The following is a 15,427-nucleotide window of genomic DNA, read 5'->3' on the forward strand; positions in this document are numbered from 1 at the left end:
GGTGTTGCCTTGGCTCCCTTCCACCCCACAGGACAGTGCTGTTCCATCACAAACCCTCCAGCCCAACAGAGGTGTCAGCAGGCCCCACATTGACGTAAATTCTAAGTTTTTTCAGGAAACAGCCCTTCAATTATCACCAAATCTAATGTCCTCTCAAAAAGGATTGGAGAAATCCCTGACATTTGGATAATTGTAAGTTTGTCTTTGAACCGTGCAGTCGAGACATCCATGCTTTAGTGGCTGGAGAGAAACAAGGGAGAGGAAAGGCATTCAGGCAGCCAACACTAGAGCTTTTATGCTTTCCTTTTTCTTCCAGTGATATAGGGGAAAAACCAGATCCTAGGGAACACACCCACACTGACACTGAGGCCAGGAGAGCCCCAAGAGACAGGGGATCTTTGTACCAGAGCTGTTACAGAGGAAGGAAGAAGCTGCTGCTAATAACAGCAGAATTTTTGCTAATCTGTCATGTTTTAACTACCAAGGAAGGAGAAATTGGAGACAAGCTCACAGGCAGCTTATGCAATGCTGGGAAACAGATTGAATCCAGGCAACCAAGCAGCGAATACCACTTGCCCAGTTTATGATCAAAACCTAACAGGCAAAGCTCTTTATTATCTGCCAGTACTCCATGAAATAACCTGAAAATTACTTGATTAATTCCCTGTGCAAGGAACAAGAGTATTCCAGACTTTAAAATGTTGTCTTCAGTGTAAACAGTCCGTGTAAGTGATTAGAAAATCAGGAAAGCATTTCTTTTTTCAAATGTTATAATACTTAATGATTTTAAACACATGTAAACTTTCAGGTAAATCACACATAAATAACATAGCCTAATCTTGCTCCTTTTTTATTCTTAACCTCCTATTCTTCTGACTAATGTTTGCTAGAAATCACTTGAATTCCTCTGCACCAGGATATATACATCTGTACAGCTGTAGACAAAACTCTTAGTAAGTGCACTGCTAATCCCACCACATTCCACACAGTTATAATTTATACCACAGCAGAAAATCTTCACTGCTTTTGACAGTTTTCTGTGTCATTAGCTTACATGACAAAAGAAAATCTGGTTCATGAAAAAATCTGGTTCATTCTTTTTTGCAGTGGTATGGTCAGGGTTTTTTTTATGTTTACTCCACACTAATTACTACTGGATGACTGAGCATTCCAGTCCTCATAAAATATGGAAGTAAGAATGCTCTTCTGTAGGATGCAGCTTTCAGCAATAAAAGTGAAAGGGTATGATTTACCTCTTGGCAATCCTGAAGAAACTTTTGGAGATCTCTGTTATCTTTCAGTCTCATCAGAAGTTCACTGGCTGCTTCACGGTTCTTCCTATGTCTGGTCAGAAAAACAAAACAATAGAGAAAGGAAATGAAATAGGCATTTAATGAAAAACTGTCATTGTTGGTTTCTGGAGTTTCTTTGAACTACAGGTGCTGGTAAGTTTGTGGTGTGTGTCCTTTACTGCCTTTCAAAGGACATTTTGGAGTGCGTTATTTAAAGGGCTCACTGAAGTTCAGCATCTCCTTGTTTTTGTGACCCATTAAATACATGGAGAACATTCTGAAGTCAGCAGGGTTTCACGACGTGTCACAGACAGAATTTGACCCACTCATTTCAAGCCCACAGGAGAGTTCAGGCTGTTTGCCAAAAAATATAAGAAAACTGCAAATTGCAACAGCGAGATGATGTTGTGTGGCCTTTGCAGGGTGCACCTGCTGGAATGTTCTTTGTAAAACATCTTCAGCACCTCCTTGTCCTGCACAAAGCTGAGCTGGGCCACAGAACCTTCCCAAGGCTGTGCTTAACCAAGTGCAGCACTCCTGTGTGATTCTGCACATAGAAGCTTTATGCACTTGGAATGTATTTTTCAGTGTTTAAGAGCAGCCAGAAGAGAAGGAAAGGTTAATCCAGAAGCCCTGATTTGACTCCTCACTGTTTGCCCCTTGAAGGATGAGTCATGCTGGCAGTCCCAAAGGCTGTGGTGGGTCCTTCAAATGGCTGATTCCCAAGGAACCTCTGGGCATGTTTTTAAAAATGCTTCATTTGGAGTAGTTATCCCTGCCCTTCCATCCTTTCATTATTTATGAGGCAATTTACAAGGAAGAGACAGAGTAAAGAAGATAATTTTCATTTACTGCTCATTGTGCCAGGCTTGTTCCTATTGCACTGTACAGGGGTTTAAAGTGAAATATTGCTGCCATTTGTAATAAGATAAATATGGATTGAGAGTTGGAAATTATTTTAAAGGGTGGCAATTTATAAGATGAGCTCAGCACATGCTGGCAAAAGCTAAATAAATCCATCGTAGTGGAGATCTCCAGAGACTCATGATACTCCAGAAGACCATAAATTACATGTTGATGACAACTGGATTATCACACCACTTTTCTTGATCTGCAGTAAGTTACCACAGCAAGCTCTCTGGCACCAACTTAGTGACTTCAGAAACACAAGGAATACTTGGAGATACATTTTCTATAAACGCAAAAGGTCTGTAGGCAGACGAAGAGGAGGAAACCCTTTACAGGATTTGCTTCTCTTTGGCCTCAACAGCTGCCTTCAATCAGTCAGGTAAGCAGCACCTTTATAGGTGTAGTCAGAAAAATGATTTATAGATTGCATGGCAAAGGAAGATTCGTGGAACCATCAAAGCAAGAGCCCGGACTCCAAGCCCAGGTGAGGCTGAAGTTTTGGCGGAGGGAACACAAAGGAAAAGACACAAACTGTGCCTTAGGAAAAACCTCTCTAATGAAGCAAACGCTCTTTCTTGGCTGGCTTTTATATGCCTGGGCAAACACACTGCATTACTCAGGTTGTTAAAATGAAGCAAAGAACTGCTTGGGTGATTTTACCAGGCTGATCTCAGAGATTTAAGGCTAGATTACATTACAGACTCATGTACTCTGGAGAGGACACGAGTTACAAAGTTTAAAGGAGAACTTTCATGGCGCTTGAATAGATTTAAGTACAGAAGTTCTTATGTTGAGAAAACTCAAATTTTAAACAACTAATAAAAAATCTCCCGTGGAGTGTTGGAAATACTGACTAGAAGGAATTTGAAGGAAACCATGCAGGGATATCATCAAACAGATGATGCTACAACATAACAAATATGATCTCTGGTGTAGCTGTGTAACCGTACAAGATTGTTTTGTTCAAGATGACCGGGAGTGAGACTGGACAATGAGTTTTCTCTGAAGAACAGGGCTGAACCATAACAAAGTAGAAGCATTTTGAGGATGGGCACTGCTGGAACAGACAGGAATTCCTGTGTTTTCTTCACTGACTTTTTAAATGGGAATAAAGGATTTTAAGAAGTTATTTAGTCTATTCTCCTGCTCCAGACTAGCTGTACCTAAATATTATTAACTCTTATTATTATTAATTATTTTCAAGAATTTACACTTACAGTTGTAAATGACTGCTTCTTACTAATTTTCTAGAACAGTTTGTGGAAGAAGAATAGTTTCCTCTGCTTTGAATTCTGTATCATACATATGACTTACACCATTAGTGCAACATCTATTCAGCACAAGGAGGTGTTTGACACAAATTAATCCAGAATGTGCCCGGTGTCCCCAAGCTGACTCCTAGAGGCCCCTGAGAATTCTGACAGTGCTGAAAACTGACAAAATCACTTGTGGTTTAACTGTAAGCCTGTGGGTTTCAAAGCCTGTGCAGAAATAATAAATCTTACATGTGGTGTGAATGCAGCTGCCTGCTAGGAATCCTGAGATATATGAAAGGCAATTTTAGCTTCTTTCATTGCTCCAGCAAATGAGGCACTCTCCCCTCTGAATGGACAAGAACAAAACTTACTTCTGTTCTCTGTTGAGCAGAAAGTTGCACAAATACAAAAGTTGATGTAAAGCAGGCTCAGATCACAACTTGTGCCAGATCTGCCACTGTCTTTAGACTAAATCTCCCTTGCAGAATCAAAGGCCATGAGGAGGCACATGGAGAGGGGCAATTCCCCAACACTCTTTCAAGAGAAAATGGAGGAGAAAATGCATCAGAGCAGCAGAAGCCACCCAAGCAGGGACAGCTGCACAGGGAGACCAGCTTCTTCCCCAGCTGGAAAAGTTAGTTGATGATAGCTTGATGCAAACCCACCTTCTCCTTCCCTCACCCTTACTCCATGTCTTTATGCCCATTCATTCTTGCTTGTGAACTGCACTAAAGGGTTGTGCTGAAGTGTTTCTTTCTTATTGCACTTTCCTCCCCCTTGTGCCATCCCTTTTGAGATGGGAACCATCCCAGGGCAGGGCCTCTCTGCTGCACCAGGGCCAGGGGGGTTTCCTCAGGAACAGCTCGAAAGCACAACTGCAAAACCCACTCTGAACAATACCAGAAACTACAAAGAGCTCCCTATGGGAAGTATGGAGCCACTGCACACATTTGTGCTTGTTTGTTTTGGTCCTTTGTTAGACATCCAGGAGGAGCTCGGCTGGGAGAGCCACTTTTTGTGAAAGCAAAGAGGCTTCCTTTGCTACCCCTCCCAGTGCACACAGCTCCAAGGCTTTGTTCTGGAGGCTTATCAGCCCCCCAGACTCAGGGAGCAATCACACGGATTTCCTGGATAGCAGCGCACCGGATGGTTTTTGCAGCGCTCGGCATAAATAGCTTTGGAATTGAGGAAATGCTCGGTCCCAGTAGGAACTCCAGCACACGTCCCCCAAGCAGCACAGCAGGGACAACAGGGACATGGGCTGCAGCTGTCTCCCACTCCAGCCACTTCGGACAGGGCAGCAAGATGCAGCTGGCCGTTGGCTGTGATATCCTTGGATGATGCTTTCTTTTAATATACCAAAAGCTGCAGAAAGAGGACACCTGACCAGAAGGCTGGGATCAGGAAAGCTCTCCTACTTTCCTAAGTGGACAGGAAAACTTAGAGCAGAGGGCCCTTAGAGAATAAGGAAAATCACTGTCCTAGTCGTCCCCTTGATTGCTTTCGCATGTTCTCTTCCTGGCCTTCGCAGATTCTCTCTGGGATCTAGAGCCAAGCTGGTTAGAGAGAATGGAAACATGGGGTACCCCAGAAGTTCAGCTGTCAGAGGCCCCCAGCTAGCTCTGGGAACAGGGAGAGCAGCCTTTCCTGAAGCCATGAGGCATGGCTAAAGTGGGTGCACACAGAGTGGGATATCTCTGCCCAAATAGGAAAGGTACAACATTTTCTGAACTACTTCAGCTCAGTTTCTCTGTGGAGATGAAGGCACCTGGAGAACTTTGAGCTTACCAGCTGTGGGGGGATGGAAGTCTGATGGGAGGGTCATCAGTGACCTTTCACAGTTCACTGCTACGTTCTGACACTTACAGTGCCTTGAAAGACTCCACTGTTATCCGAACCACAAGCAGAAAGAACAACAGCCATCAAAACTGAACATTCGGGTTTCAAAGAAAAAGAATCTTTTAATGTTCTATAGCATCCGTGCCACAGCCAGAGAGAGAAAGCAAAGGACTTGTTCTGGGATGAAAGACACACTTGTACCAGTGCTTCCTAATCTGATCTCAGAGGGGCCAGACAAGCTGGAAGAGGTGATCAAAGTCGAGCGGGTGGGGTGGACGCAATGCCAATTACACCCTTGAAGAGCCACATTCCATCTCCAGAGGAAGGACAGGAATACGTTATTGTAATTACACCAGTTCAGGAGCAGCAGAGGAAACTGGGACTTGTGGAACCAGACAGAGCCAACTGCTAGAGCTCCCACCAGAGCATCAAGTCTGTTCACACTCCAAGAACAACACGGCAACATTCAAACAGCCGTATTCTGAGTAGGGAGCTCATTACTTATCAAGCCTCTAAAAAGTGGGAGAGGTATTATTTAACTAAGATTAGCCTGGCGCATTCTTGAAACATGACAGTTCCTATTTTTCCAGGAGACAAAGAAAAGAGTCTGGAACATTTTCTAAGCTGTTACTTTGCCTTTGAATCCTGGTAAAGGGGCATCTCTCAGAGAACAGAATTAGGGGTAGGAACAGCTACATTGTACCATTGTTCTGCCCTTACCTGTCATCAATAGAATCCACTTTCTCCTGGATTTTATCAGAGTTAATGTTCCCATCACTAACGAGCCTCCTGCCCGTCTCCACAACTGCATTGATCTTTTCTTCATTGGCATCCATGGTGGTCATGAAATCCTCCTGCTTTTTAATAGCAGCTTCTGCTCCTTCCAAGGTAGTTGGCATCTCCGTGTGCGCCAGAACATACTCCTGGGATTAAAGAAATCAGAGAGAAAATTGTTACACTCAGGCTATGCTGCTGCTCCAACAACAGGTATTTCCCAAGAACAGTTTGAAGTAGAACCCTTAGAAAAGGGCATTTTTTCTGATTGTGTCTCTCCTGCCAATAGCCTTTGTCTGTTAACTGCTTGCAGTACACAGTGCCAACCTGTAGAAATGAAGTCAGGTATATCTTAACCACTTGCCTGGTTATTAAGGAAAGCTTCTGCTTGCTTGGTATCTCTGAGAAACAGCTGGTAGGCATGAGACTGGGAAAGGAGATTTTGCCTGTTCTCCCACATTTTGTGAAGCTCATTCCAGCCAGTGTCCAAAGCCTGTAGGCGCTGGCGTAGGAACATGTACTGAGCATCAGTCTGCCCTTGTGTCACCATCTCACCCATGTCCCTCATCTTCTGATAATCTTCCTCGTAGTTGTTGATTTCATTCTTGATATTCTCGTGCTGAGTGAGCAGCTTCTCAGCCTCTGTCAGGGTGTTTGGCATGTCTTCGGAGGCGATTGCAGTCTGTGTTCTGGAGAGCCAGGACTGGAAGTCATCCAGATCTCTCAGGAATTGCTGAAGCTTGCTGGCCTCTCCCAGGGATTCTTCCCGGTTCTTCAGGGTGGTCTTCATTTCTTCCCACACATCATTGATCTCTGCAAGCCGTGAAAGGATGGCTTGTGCCTGGTCAGGATGCTCCGATTCCAGCTTCTCTGCCTCCTTTTGCAGGTCACTGAGCTTGGCTTCGATGGCCACCAGGTCCCGTTCCATGCCCGTCAGCTTCCTCTGCAAGGCCATCACTCCAGCCAGGTCGTTACCCAGGTCTTGTGTAGATTCAATCACTTTGGTCTTTTCCCTGATCCAGGATTTGGTTTCATTACATTCAAGATGGTAGTTCTGGATACTCAAGGCAGAGAGCAGAGCATCTTTCTTCCTATCTACCAGTTCTCTGAACTGGCTCCACCTGAAACGTGTGAGGAGAGGAGAGCAGAGAATTGAGATTTGTGGGAAAAGGATGTGGCAGCATTGAGGCTGCTCTCACCAGCTTTCTAAACCCAACTACTCAGGGTTTTCTCAGTCCTTCCCACACCATTAGTATTTCTAGAAAAGTAATCATTAATCCAGATATGGTGTGTGTTATAATGTGACAAGTACCAGCACACTGAGTACAATTTTTCCTCAAGTGGAAAACTGGCAGTTAGATCAACTTTTCACACTCCCTTGGTTTATTCTGAAGCTAAAAAATGAGGGAGTTTACATGAAACTGTATTGATTTCTTTTTTATCATAGCAATTATTACAGTCAATTTCCAGCTCTCAAATCAAGGCACTGACACACTCAGGGCCTGATTAAGTCAAGAGCAAAACTCCATTTGATAATTTGAAAGGCACAACTCTTTCCTTTTGAAGCCTTAAAGGCCTACCTTGAAGATACTTCTAGTAACAGCATCAGAATATCTGTAAAAAGCCTATTTAAAAACAAAACAAATGACCCCACCACACTTGTTCCAGCTAGTGTGATGTTCCTGAGCACGAGGCCTTCACTTACCTTGTGTTGAGTTTATCTTGCTGTGCTTTGATCTTCTCCCCAGGGTGGCCACTGTGCATCAGCTGCCTGGCAATCTGGTTCACCACAGCCACGCGGGATGCCTGGTTGTTCATTTCTGGCTCCAAGCTTTCAAACCTGGAGTGGGGGAAAACAAACAAACACAAGATCCCCCAGGCATTAGAGAATCTGAGCCACAGGCAAGCTGAGAAAGGTAGCTGGGGTAAAACACTTCTACCCAGTATCCCCCAGACCTCCTGGTAAAAGCATTCTCACCTGTGCTGGATCACTTCCAGGTCCTCCAGCTTCTCTGGAATCTGCATATTATTCAGCCACTTCTCCTTTTCATCGATCCAAAGCTCACAAGCATCTGCCTCACTGAACATCTTATAGAGAGCGAGGGTATCCTGCAGGGCCTGTTTACGCAGCCGGGTCAGCTCAGCAACCTCTTTGTATCTCTCCTCGATTCCAGACAACCTGCCTTGCACATCTGGAGACTCCGCATGCTCCTGTGGCAGGGCCTTGGCCTGCTCATGAAGAGAGTCGATGGTCGGCCGGTAGCTCGCAATCTCTTCAGCCACATCTTTGTGTTTCTTGACCAAGGACTGAGTGGAATATTCATCATGGCCAACATCATTGCTGGAGACAATCTTGAGGATGTCCAACATCCACGCATCAATATCATCAGCATCAGCCTGGAACTGGTGAAGGAGAGAGGCTTCCTCCAGCCGCTTCTTCCTAATGGCAGATAACTGCTCCAGGTTAGCCCACTGCTCCCGGATATCCTTAATTCTTTCTCTGATCTTCTCAGACCCAAAATGCTCTTCCGCGATCATGTCTTCACCTTCTTTTATCGCCTGCTGAAAGTGGCCACTGCGGCCACTCATCTCGTCCTCAAACGCCTTGTGTTTACTCAAGAGTCGGACAACGCTGGTTAGATCCTTCCCATAGTCATCAGATGACAGGATCTGCTCCTTCTCCCTGATCCAGCCTTCCTCTTCAGCCATTTCCCAGAAGAATTTCCAGAGGCGCCGCGACTCCTCGAGGCGTGCGCGGCGCTCGGCCGCGAGCTGGCAGAGTTCCTGGTAGCAGAACTCCATGTGAGCCACGCGGTCCCTGATCACCTGTGGGTCACAGGGCTTGTAACCTGCTCGGACAGAGAACGTGTGTTACCGCCTGGGCTCACTCACTCCCATCCCCACAGCTGGGCCATACGCAGAGCTCTGAATTCCTCTGTGTTCCAGCTACCAGGTTTACATGAAAGAATACATAGTTAGTCGAAGGAAAGTGAGTGGGAAGCACTCAAGCTCCACCACACAATAACACAGATCAGAAAATACTATTCTTTTCAGAAGACAAAAAAAAACCCCCAAAGTAAAGATATTCATAACTGTTTCCAGGGAGACAAAATTCATTGAATTCAGATTTATACACAACTGTGCAAAATGGACATCATTTACTCTAGTTAACAACAGTTGGTTCTAGGGAATTGCTTCCCTTTAGGATAAATGGGAACACTGTCAGACTGGGTCCAACAATCTGTGTAAATGTTTGCATTAGGAACGCAGCACGGGGAACCATGGTGACCTCTACAACAAAGCCACAGCAGCTGCAGGTGAGGAGCCTGACATCCCATGCAAGGCACTATGCCACACTCAATTCCTGAGCAGTCCTGAGCAGGACAAATGAATCACTGACATGCTGAGTACAGAAGGAACATACGGAGCTGGAGTCTCTCATTCTGATCGGGAATTAAGCTAACCTATCTTGCAGAACCAATGAGTCTCACAGATAATCTCATAGGTAATTAAGACAAAAGGGGTATGTTCAGTGCTGGTTACCTTCTCCATCGGTGGCAAACTTCTGAGCAGAGGCATTGACCCCTCTCACTCTCTCAGCCTGAATAGCAATGTCAGCTTCCACCAGAGCGTGTTTCTGCAGCAGGTCTTCAACTCCCAACAAATGTTTGCCATAGTCTTGGGACAGCAAAAGCACCTGAACAAAATGAGATAGACAAATAAAACAGGCTGAAGGCCATAAGCTGTTTGCTTCTTTAGGACTCCAGGCACTGTTATCTGTTGGTACATTAGAGCAGAACTCCAGGCCTGTAAGGACAGAAATTCCAAATGTAGAGACAAGGCTGATACAAATTTGAGCCAGTATTTTTGAAATCAATGGCAGCCATGAAGAACTTGACTGCTCTTTAATGAATTTTCAGTCTAGGATGCTGAGAGGCTGAGTTAGCTCAACAGGGCCAAGGAGCAGCACTCAGCCCAGGTGCTGTGTGCTTCTGCTGAGTGACACACAGCTTTCTCTCCTCCAACAGCTTCCAAGTTCTGCTGGCTGATGGACAAGTCATGGTCCTTTCCCTTCCCAGATCCCAGGAGAACAGCCAGGAAGAAATTCAAGTTTTTAAAACAGAGAGGTGAAGAGGTGACTTGCTCCCCATGTAAATCATGACGGAGAGAGATTATTAACTCCATTTCACCAAATCTGTCATCTTTACCCAAGCACTGTGACCAAAACATCTGGGCTCTGTGAGACAGACACGAAGCTGGAAAGTAGCTTTTTACAGAAGTGAACTTGTTCTTTTTCCTTACTTGTTTTTAATCTTTATTGTTAACAAATCAAAAGGAATTTGTTCACTGCTCTTGAATGTGGATATTCTGGGTCTATCTACTAAAGAGGGGCAAAATGAATCTTAAAACTTGACAGAAAAGGACACATACACCTCTGAGGAATATTTGGTCTGCATTCTCAGAGGAGTTCCACCCACCTTCATCTCATCCATCCAGTCCATAATGTACAGCATTTCCTGGAAAATCTTCTGCAGCCCAAGGTTCATCTCCAGCCGCTGTCTCCGTGCCCGGAGCAGCTCCAGGAGATACTCCCACAGGCGGATAACATTGTCCTTCCTCGCAGTGATGCGTTTGATGTCGTGGTAGTTTTCAGTCTCGAGCTCCTTCGCCACTGCCACCACGGCCTGAACCCGCTCCTCATATGCCGCGATGTCCGTCTCAATGGCCTCATGCTTCTTCGTGGCAGCCTCCACTGCTGGGAGGTCAAAGCCAAAATTGTCCTGCAAAGGCAGAGGCACTTCTTCAGGAATGGCTGCTGAGGACAAAAGTCTCACTGCTCAACCTCTGCTGTCAGTTCTGACTTGGCAAAACACACTTGTTAGCAAATCCCGGACCTCAAAATGCTCCCAAAAGTCTTCTTCAATAAAATAAGAGGAGATGCCTCTAATAATAAAGAACCACTGATAAAATCAGAGATATTATTCACTGCCTTTGGGGGAAGAATCCCATGGCCATCAAGATTAGGCTGGAGCTAATCTAATATTATAATCTCTAATATTAAACAACAAAATTAACTCCTGAGCTAATTTCACTGAACTCACCAAAATATACAGATAGAGAAAATCTTGATTGTGGGTAGTTACTTCCTCATCAAATTTCCTGACCACAGGCTGGTAGATTCGAGGAAGGGAATCCCAAAGTATAAAAGAGAGGGTGTACAGTACATACACATAGAGAGTAACTAAATACAATAAATAAATATGCACATACATAGATGTAGTAAAATATGAGGCACAGGGGAGAAAATGTTCTCCTTGCAAGAACTGCATCCAGTAATTACTCATGGGAACCATTTTAGTCACCCAGACAATTTCTGAGAGCAGCACCTGAGAAACGAGACGTTGATTTTCACTCAGCCAAGTTTCTCTCATAGCTGCCTTGCGATCGAATCTCCGTGCAAGTTGTTCCAGTTTCTCTTGTCTGATGAGCTCATTTCGCAGTGCCAGTTCTCTTTCATGTTCAGCTTTTTCCAGTCTTTCCCAGGCCTGAAGACGTGGAGGAAAAACACATGCCTTCTAAACAACATATTCTTACAAGATTATGATAAATCCCATCTCCTTTGCATGAAATCAGTGCTGAAGTCACTACAGGCAACTTTCACCAAACTAGTTCAATTATTCATAAGCCCTATAAATCCAGTTTGCACTGGCTGGCCCTACACCTTGTTTGCTAATATAAACACATGACTTAAAATCTGTTCTCAATTTAGTCAGTAATTTTCTGAGCAAGTTGTTTATCTCAGATGCATCCTCCCTCATCCTTTCTTAACCCCCTTCCCAATAAAGCCTAAGGAAACCACCTGGCCTGAATGTGTAAGAAAATGTTTGTTTAAAAAATAAAATCTCCTGACTGCTACTCCCAAACTCCTTCCTCCTTTAGGAAATGGGAATTAGAGATTCATGGCCTCTCACCTCCAAAATCAACATACAATTGTTGTTCTTTATTACACTTTGGAAAAGAAAACAACTGCAGAATTTAGCTACTTCTGGTCCTTACAAGTCCTTTTTCCTCCCAAGCCAGAAGTTGTTCATATGCATGATGATAATATTACAAAAATCAGAAGTCTTAGAAGGATGTCGGAAGTCAGCTAATCACCTTTCAGATCTTCTTACAGACAACAAAATTACCCTCAATTAAACACAAACTAAATCTAGATCCCAACAGATGTGAAACTGCCCGAAACACAACTATTTTGGGCATTTCTCCTGCAACCAGGAGAGCTGAGCAGTTTGCTGCTCCCTGGGATGAGGCCACAGACACCCATAACAGCTGGTCTGGGGATTCCAAGCATGATCAAACACAAAGGAGGAAGCTGCCAGGTTGAAGCTGTTTATTTTCCTTGGAAGAACCTGTCAGCTCTGCCGTGCCCAGCCCTGCCTGCCAGCTGCAGCACCAGAGAACAGGCTGCAGGATCCCAGAGGGATCCACGATGCCCAGGGCACTGGGAGGTGAAGGGGAGGGCCCAGCACCTACTGTTGCTGCCTTCCTTCTGTCACTTCTCTCCAACAGCCAGGACCACGAGGGGCAAGGCAGAGCTGGCAGCCTCAGGAGCAGAAGCTCCTACAGATGCTGAGGACACCCAGGGACTGGCTCAGGGTAGCAAGTCCGAGCTATAGCAAAAGATCACCCCACCTCACCCATTCCTTACAGCCCCCACATCAAGGCTGGAGATCACAAATGTTTTTCTGCCCAGTTTTCTGAGAGAACACAGCAACATCCTGAGTTACAGGGGAAGAGCTGCTCAGTTTACCTTGTTAATGTCAGAGATGAGTTTGCCCTCCCTCGGCATGTACACTTTCTGATTGTTGGCTCTCATTTTGCTCTGAATGGTAAAAAGCAGCACTTCCAGGTTTCCTTTTTCTGTAAATCTAAACAAAATTTTGCAAGAGAATGGAGTTACAATCAAGCTTTCGTTACTGCTAAGGTATAATCATAGGCTCGTGGACTGACAGAATGGTTTGGGTTGGAAAAGACCTTAAAGCCCATCCATTTACACCCCCTGCTGGGGCAGGGTCACCTTCCACTATCCCAGGTTGCTCCCAGCCCTGTCCCACCTAGTCTGCAACACTTCCAGGGATGGGCCAGCCACAGCTTCTCTGGGTAACCTGTGCCAGGGCCTCACTACCCCTCACAGGGAAGCACTTCTATAAAAAATTGAATATAGTCAACTACAATAAACTATAATAAAGCACTTGTCTAAAATGTTGACATGGTGAATGGTGCATTCACATAAACACCTCCATCTTGTGTGGAAGCTGGGAGCAATGGAAATAGCCCACGCTTCCCCTGGAGCCAGCTGGGGCAGACAGCAAAAGCAACTTCACAGAAGTCAGTTGTCTGAATGTTTGGATTTAAACCCCCTCGGGGGACAGGAAAAGGCTTTTATTCTAATAGGTGCACTGTCCTAGTTTACTCCATCAACACAAGAAATGGAAGTTTTATTTGAAGCCCTCTGTACTTAATAAATTCTTCCCACTGTTTTCCCTGTGTTGTACGCCTGGGAAATAGACAAACTCCATGGGCACGAGGGAATAGTCTGCAATTTTAGAAGAAGTCTGGATTTGTGTAATGTTTTGGGTTGTGATTATTATCCATTAGAACTCGTATTAGACAAAAATAATAAACAGATTTGATATCACGACGCTAAAAAGAGGCTTTCCAGAAATAAGCTGCCCGGTGTTGCTTGTATCAGTTTGAGTAAGCAGAGCTGTTTGACAAAGCCAGACACGCTTCCTCTTCATGTGGATAAGCAGTAGGGATCTTTAAATAGCAGCATTTTGGTATTATCCACTGCTATTAAAAGCACGAGTGGTGACATTACTGTACTACCACAGTATGTTATTACCACTCATATGATAAGACAGGCATTCCAGGGCAGGGACAGCTTCCAGGACTCCCAGATCCTAGGGGAGACATGCTTTTCTTGTTGCTGTTGTTATTATCTGCACACTGAACAGCACAAAGCAAACGGGCCCTAAATAACATCAGCGAGTACCAATCAGGAATATGAGAACTGGGCTTGCTCAGGAAGATAAATTCTTAAGCCACAATTAAAATTACTTGGATGTGTTTGTTTTTTCAAAAAAAAAAATCAATGAGTGACTAAGCCAACAAGACCACTGACTGTTGTGTTAAGCTGAGGTTAAACTCACTTGGGTGGTTTCTCCACTGTGCGGTAAGTGTTGAACGCCTGCAGCTGCTGCTGCACCCCAACCAGGGAGTTGGCAAATTTGCGATTGTTGAGGATGATAATGGTTTGCTCAATCCACTCCAGCAGGTCAGAAGCCAATGACTCGTATTTTTCTATCATTTTCTCTGTTTCAATAGCATTGTCAAGCACCTGCAACAGCAGCACAACACACATGAGTCACAAGGGCGGTGCTTTTCAGTCATTTAAATCCAACAAGCCACATAAAAGAAACTGCTGGGAGACTTGAGTTGTGAATCAGAGTAATCACTACTGGGATCCCTGAGGAAAGAGAGTTTGGCATTTTTCAGCACTAAATTCCCAAGATCCCACAGCAACAGGGGCACAGAGCTGAGGCTCACACAAGGATTCATGTTCAGTCTGTCAGCTCTAAGGACGGGGGCAATGTCGCCAAAGGACAGAGAATGACTGCACGTGTTTTAAATGAGGGATTTTTCCAGAGGAGACAGAGGGCCCAGAGGGTGAGGAGAAGTTAATGAGAAAGGAAAAGTAGCAATGATGCCAAATTAACAAGCAAAAATAAAACACCAGCCAAGTGTTTTCTAATGTGAGGCAGCTGGAAATTAACTACTCATAGTCACATGGGAATATTCAAAACATGTTCAAAAGAAAAAAAAAATTACCAGAGTGGACTCTTAAAAAATAATACCCAAGAGGAAAAAGAAGATCAGAAATATTTCACCTGCTTTGTAATAATTTATAGTTTAAATGGGCAGACCTTTCCAATACGTTTTCCTTCGACAGCCAAAGCTTTCATCTTGGAGAAGTAGTGGTAATATGTCACCACATAGGTGATGATTGACTTTTCATCAGGGTGATCAACACTGATATCTGCAAACCAAACAAGAGTTATCTCAGCATGCTGAGGCTGTAGGGGTTACATGAACAGAGCTCAGAGTGCACCAAGGATGCGTCTGGGAGTCAGAGATGGGTTCAGTGGCAGTTCAGCCCCTAAGGTTGGTGTCCTAATAAAAAGTAAATTGAGCAGCTTTCCACCGGTTCTGGCAGTAGTGTGGACTGGGGCTAAAGCTTGGGGCCTTTGGGCTTTACAGTAAAGTTCCAGACTTTGCCACAGCTTGTGCACAGCC

At 44.6% G+C, this 15,427-nt stretch overlaps 1 protein-coding gene across 5 annotated transcripts in view; it reads right to left on the reverse strand.

Moving 5' to 3' along the window:
• Nucleotides 1-15,427, reverse strand: part of SPTBN1 (spectrin beta, non-erythrocytic 1) — a 116,059-nt gene that overhangs the window by 24,556 nt on the left and 76,076 nt on the right. For all 5 annotated transcript variants that reach the window (XM_040057498.2, XM_058419635.1, XM_040057496.2 and 2 more), the window contains exons 8-18: nucleotides 15,058-15,170; nucleotides 14,284-14,471; nucleotides 12,882-12,999; nucleotides 11,458-11,616; nucleotides 10,549-10,851; nucleotides 9,614-9,767; nucleotides 8,049-8,919; nucleotides 7,776-7,910; nucleotides 6,435-7,191; nucleotides 6,017-6,219; nucleotides 1,254-1,344 (exon numbers count right to left, since the gene is read on the reverse strand). In XM_040057498.2, coding sequence (XP_039913432.1) covers nucleotides 1,254-1,344; nucleotides 6,017-6,219; nucleotides 6,435-7,191; nucleotides 7,776-7,910; nucleotides 8,049-8,919; nucleotides 9,614-9,767; nucleotides 10,549-10,851; nucleotides 11,458-11,616; nucleotides 12,882-12,999; nucleotides 14,284-14,471; nucleotides 15,058-15,170 — 3,092 coding nt within the window. The remainder of the gene's footprint in view (nucleotides 1-1,253; nucleotides 1,345-6,016; nucleotides 6,220-6,434; nucleotides 7,192-7,775; nucleotides 7,911-8,048; nucleotides 8,920-9,613; nucleotides 9,768-10,548; nucleotides 10,852-11,457; nucleotides 11,617-12,881; nucleotides 13,000-14,283; nucleotides 14,472-15,057; nucleotides 15,171-15,427) is intronic.

The sequence above is a fragment of the Hirundo rustica genome, chromosome 3 (genome assembly GCF_015227805.2).
Source record: "Hirundo rustica isolate bHirRus1 chromosome 3, bHirRus1.pri.v3, whole genome shotgun sequence".
Lineage (NCBI taxonomy): Eukaryota > Metazoa > Chordata > Aves > Passeriformes > Hirundinidae > Hirundo > Hirundo rustica.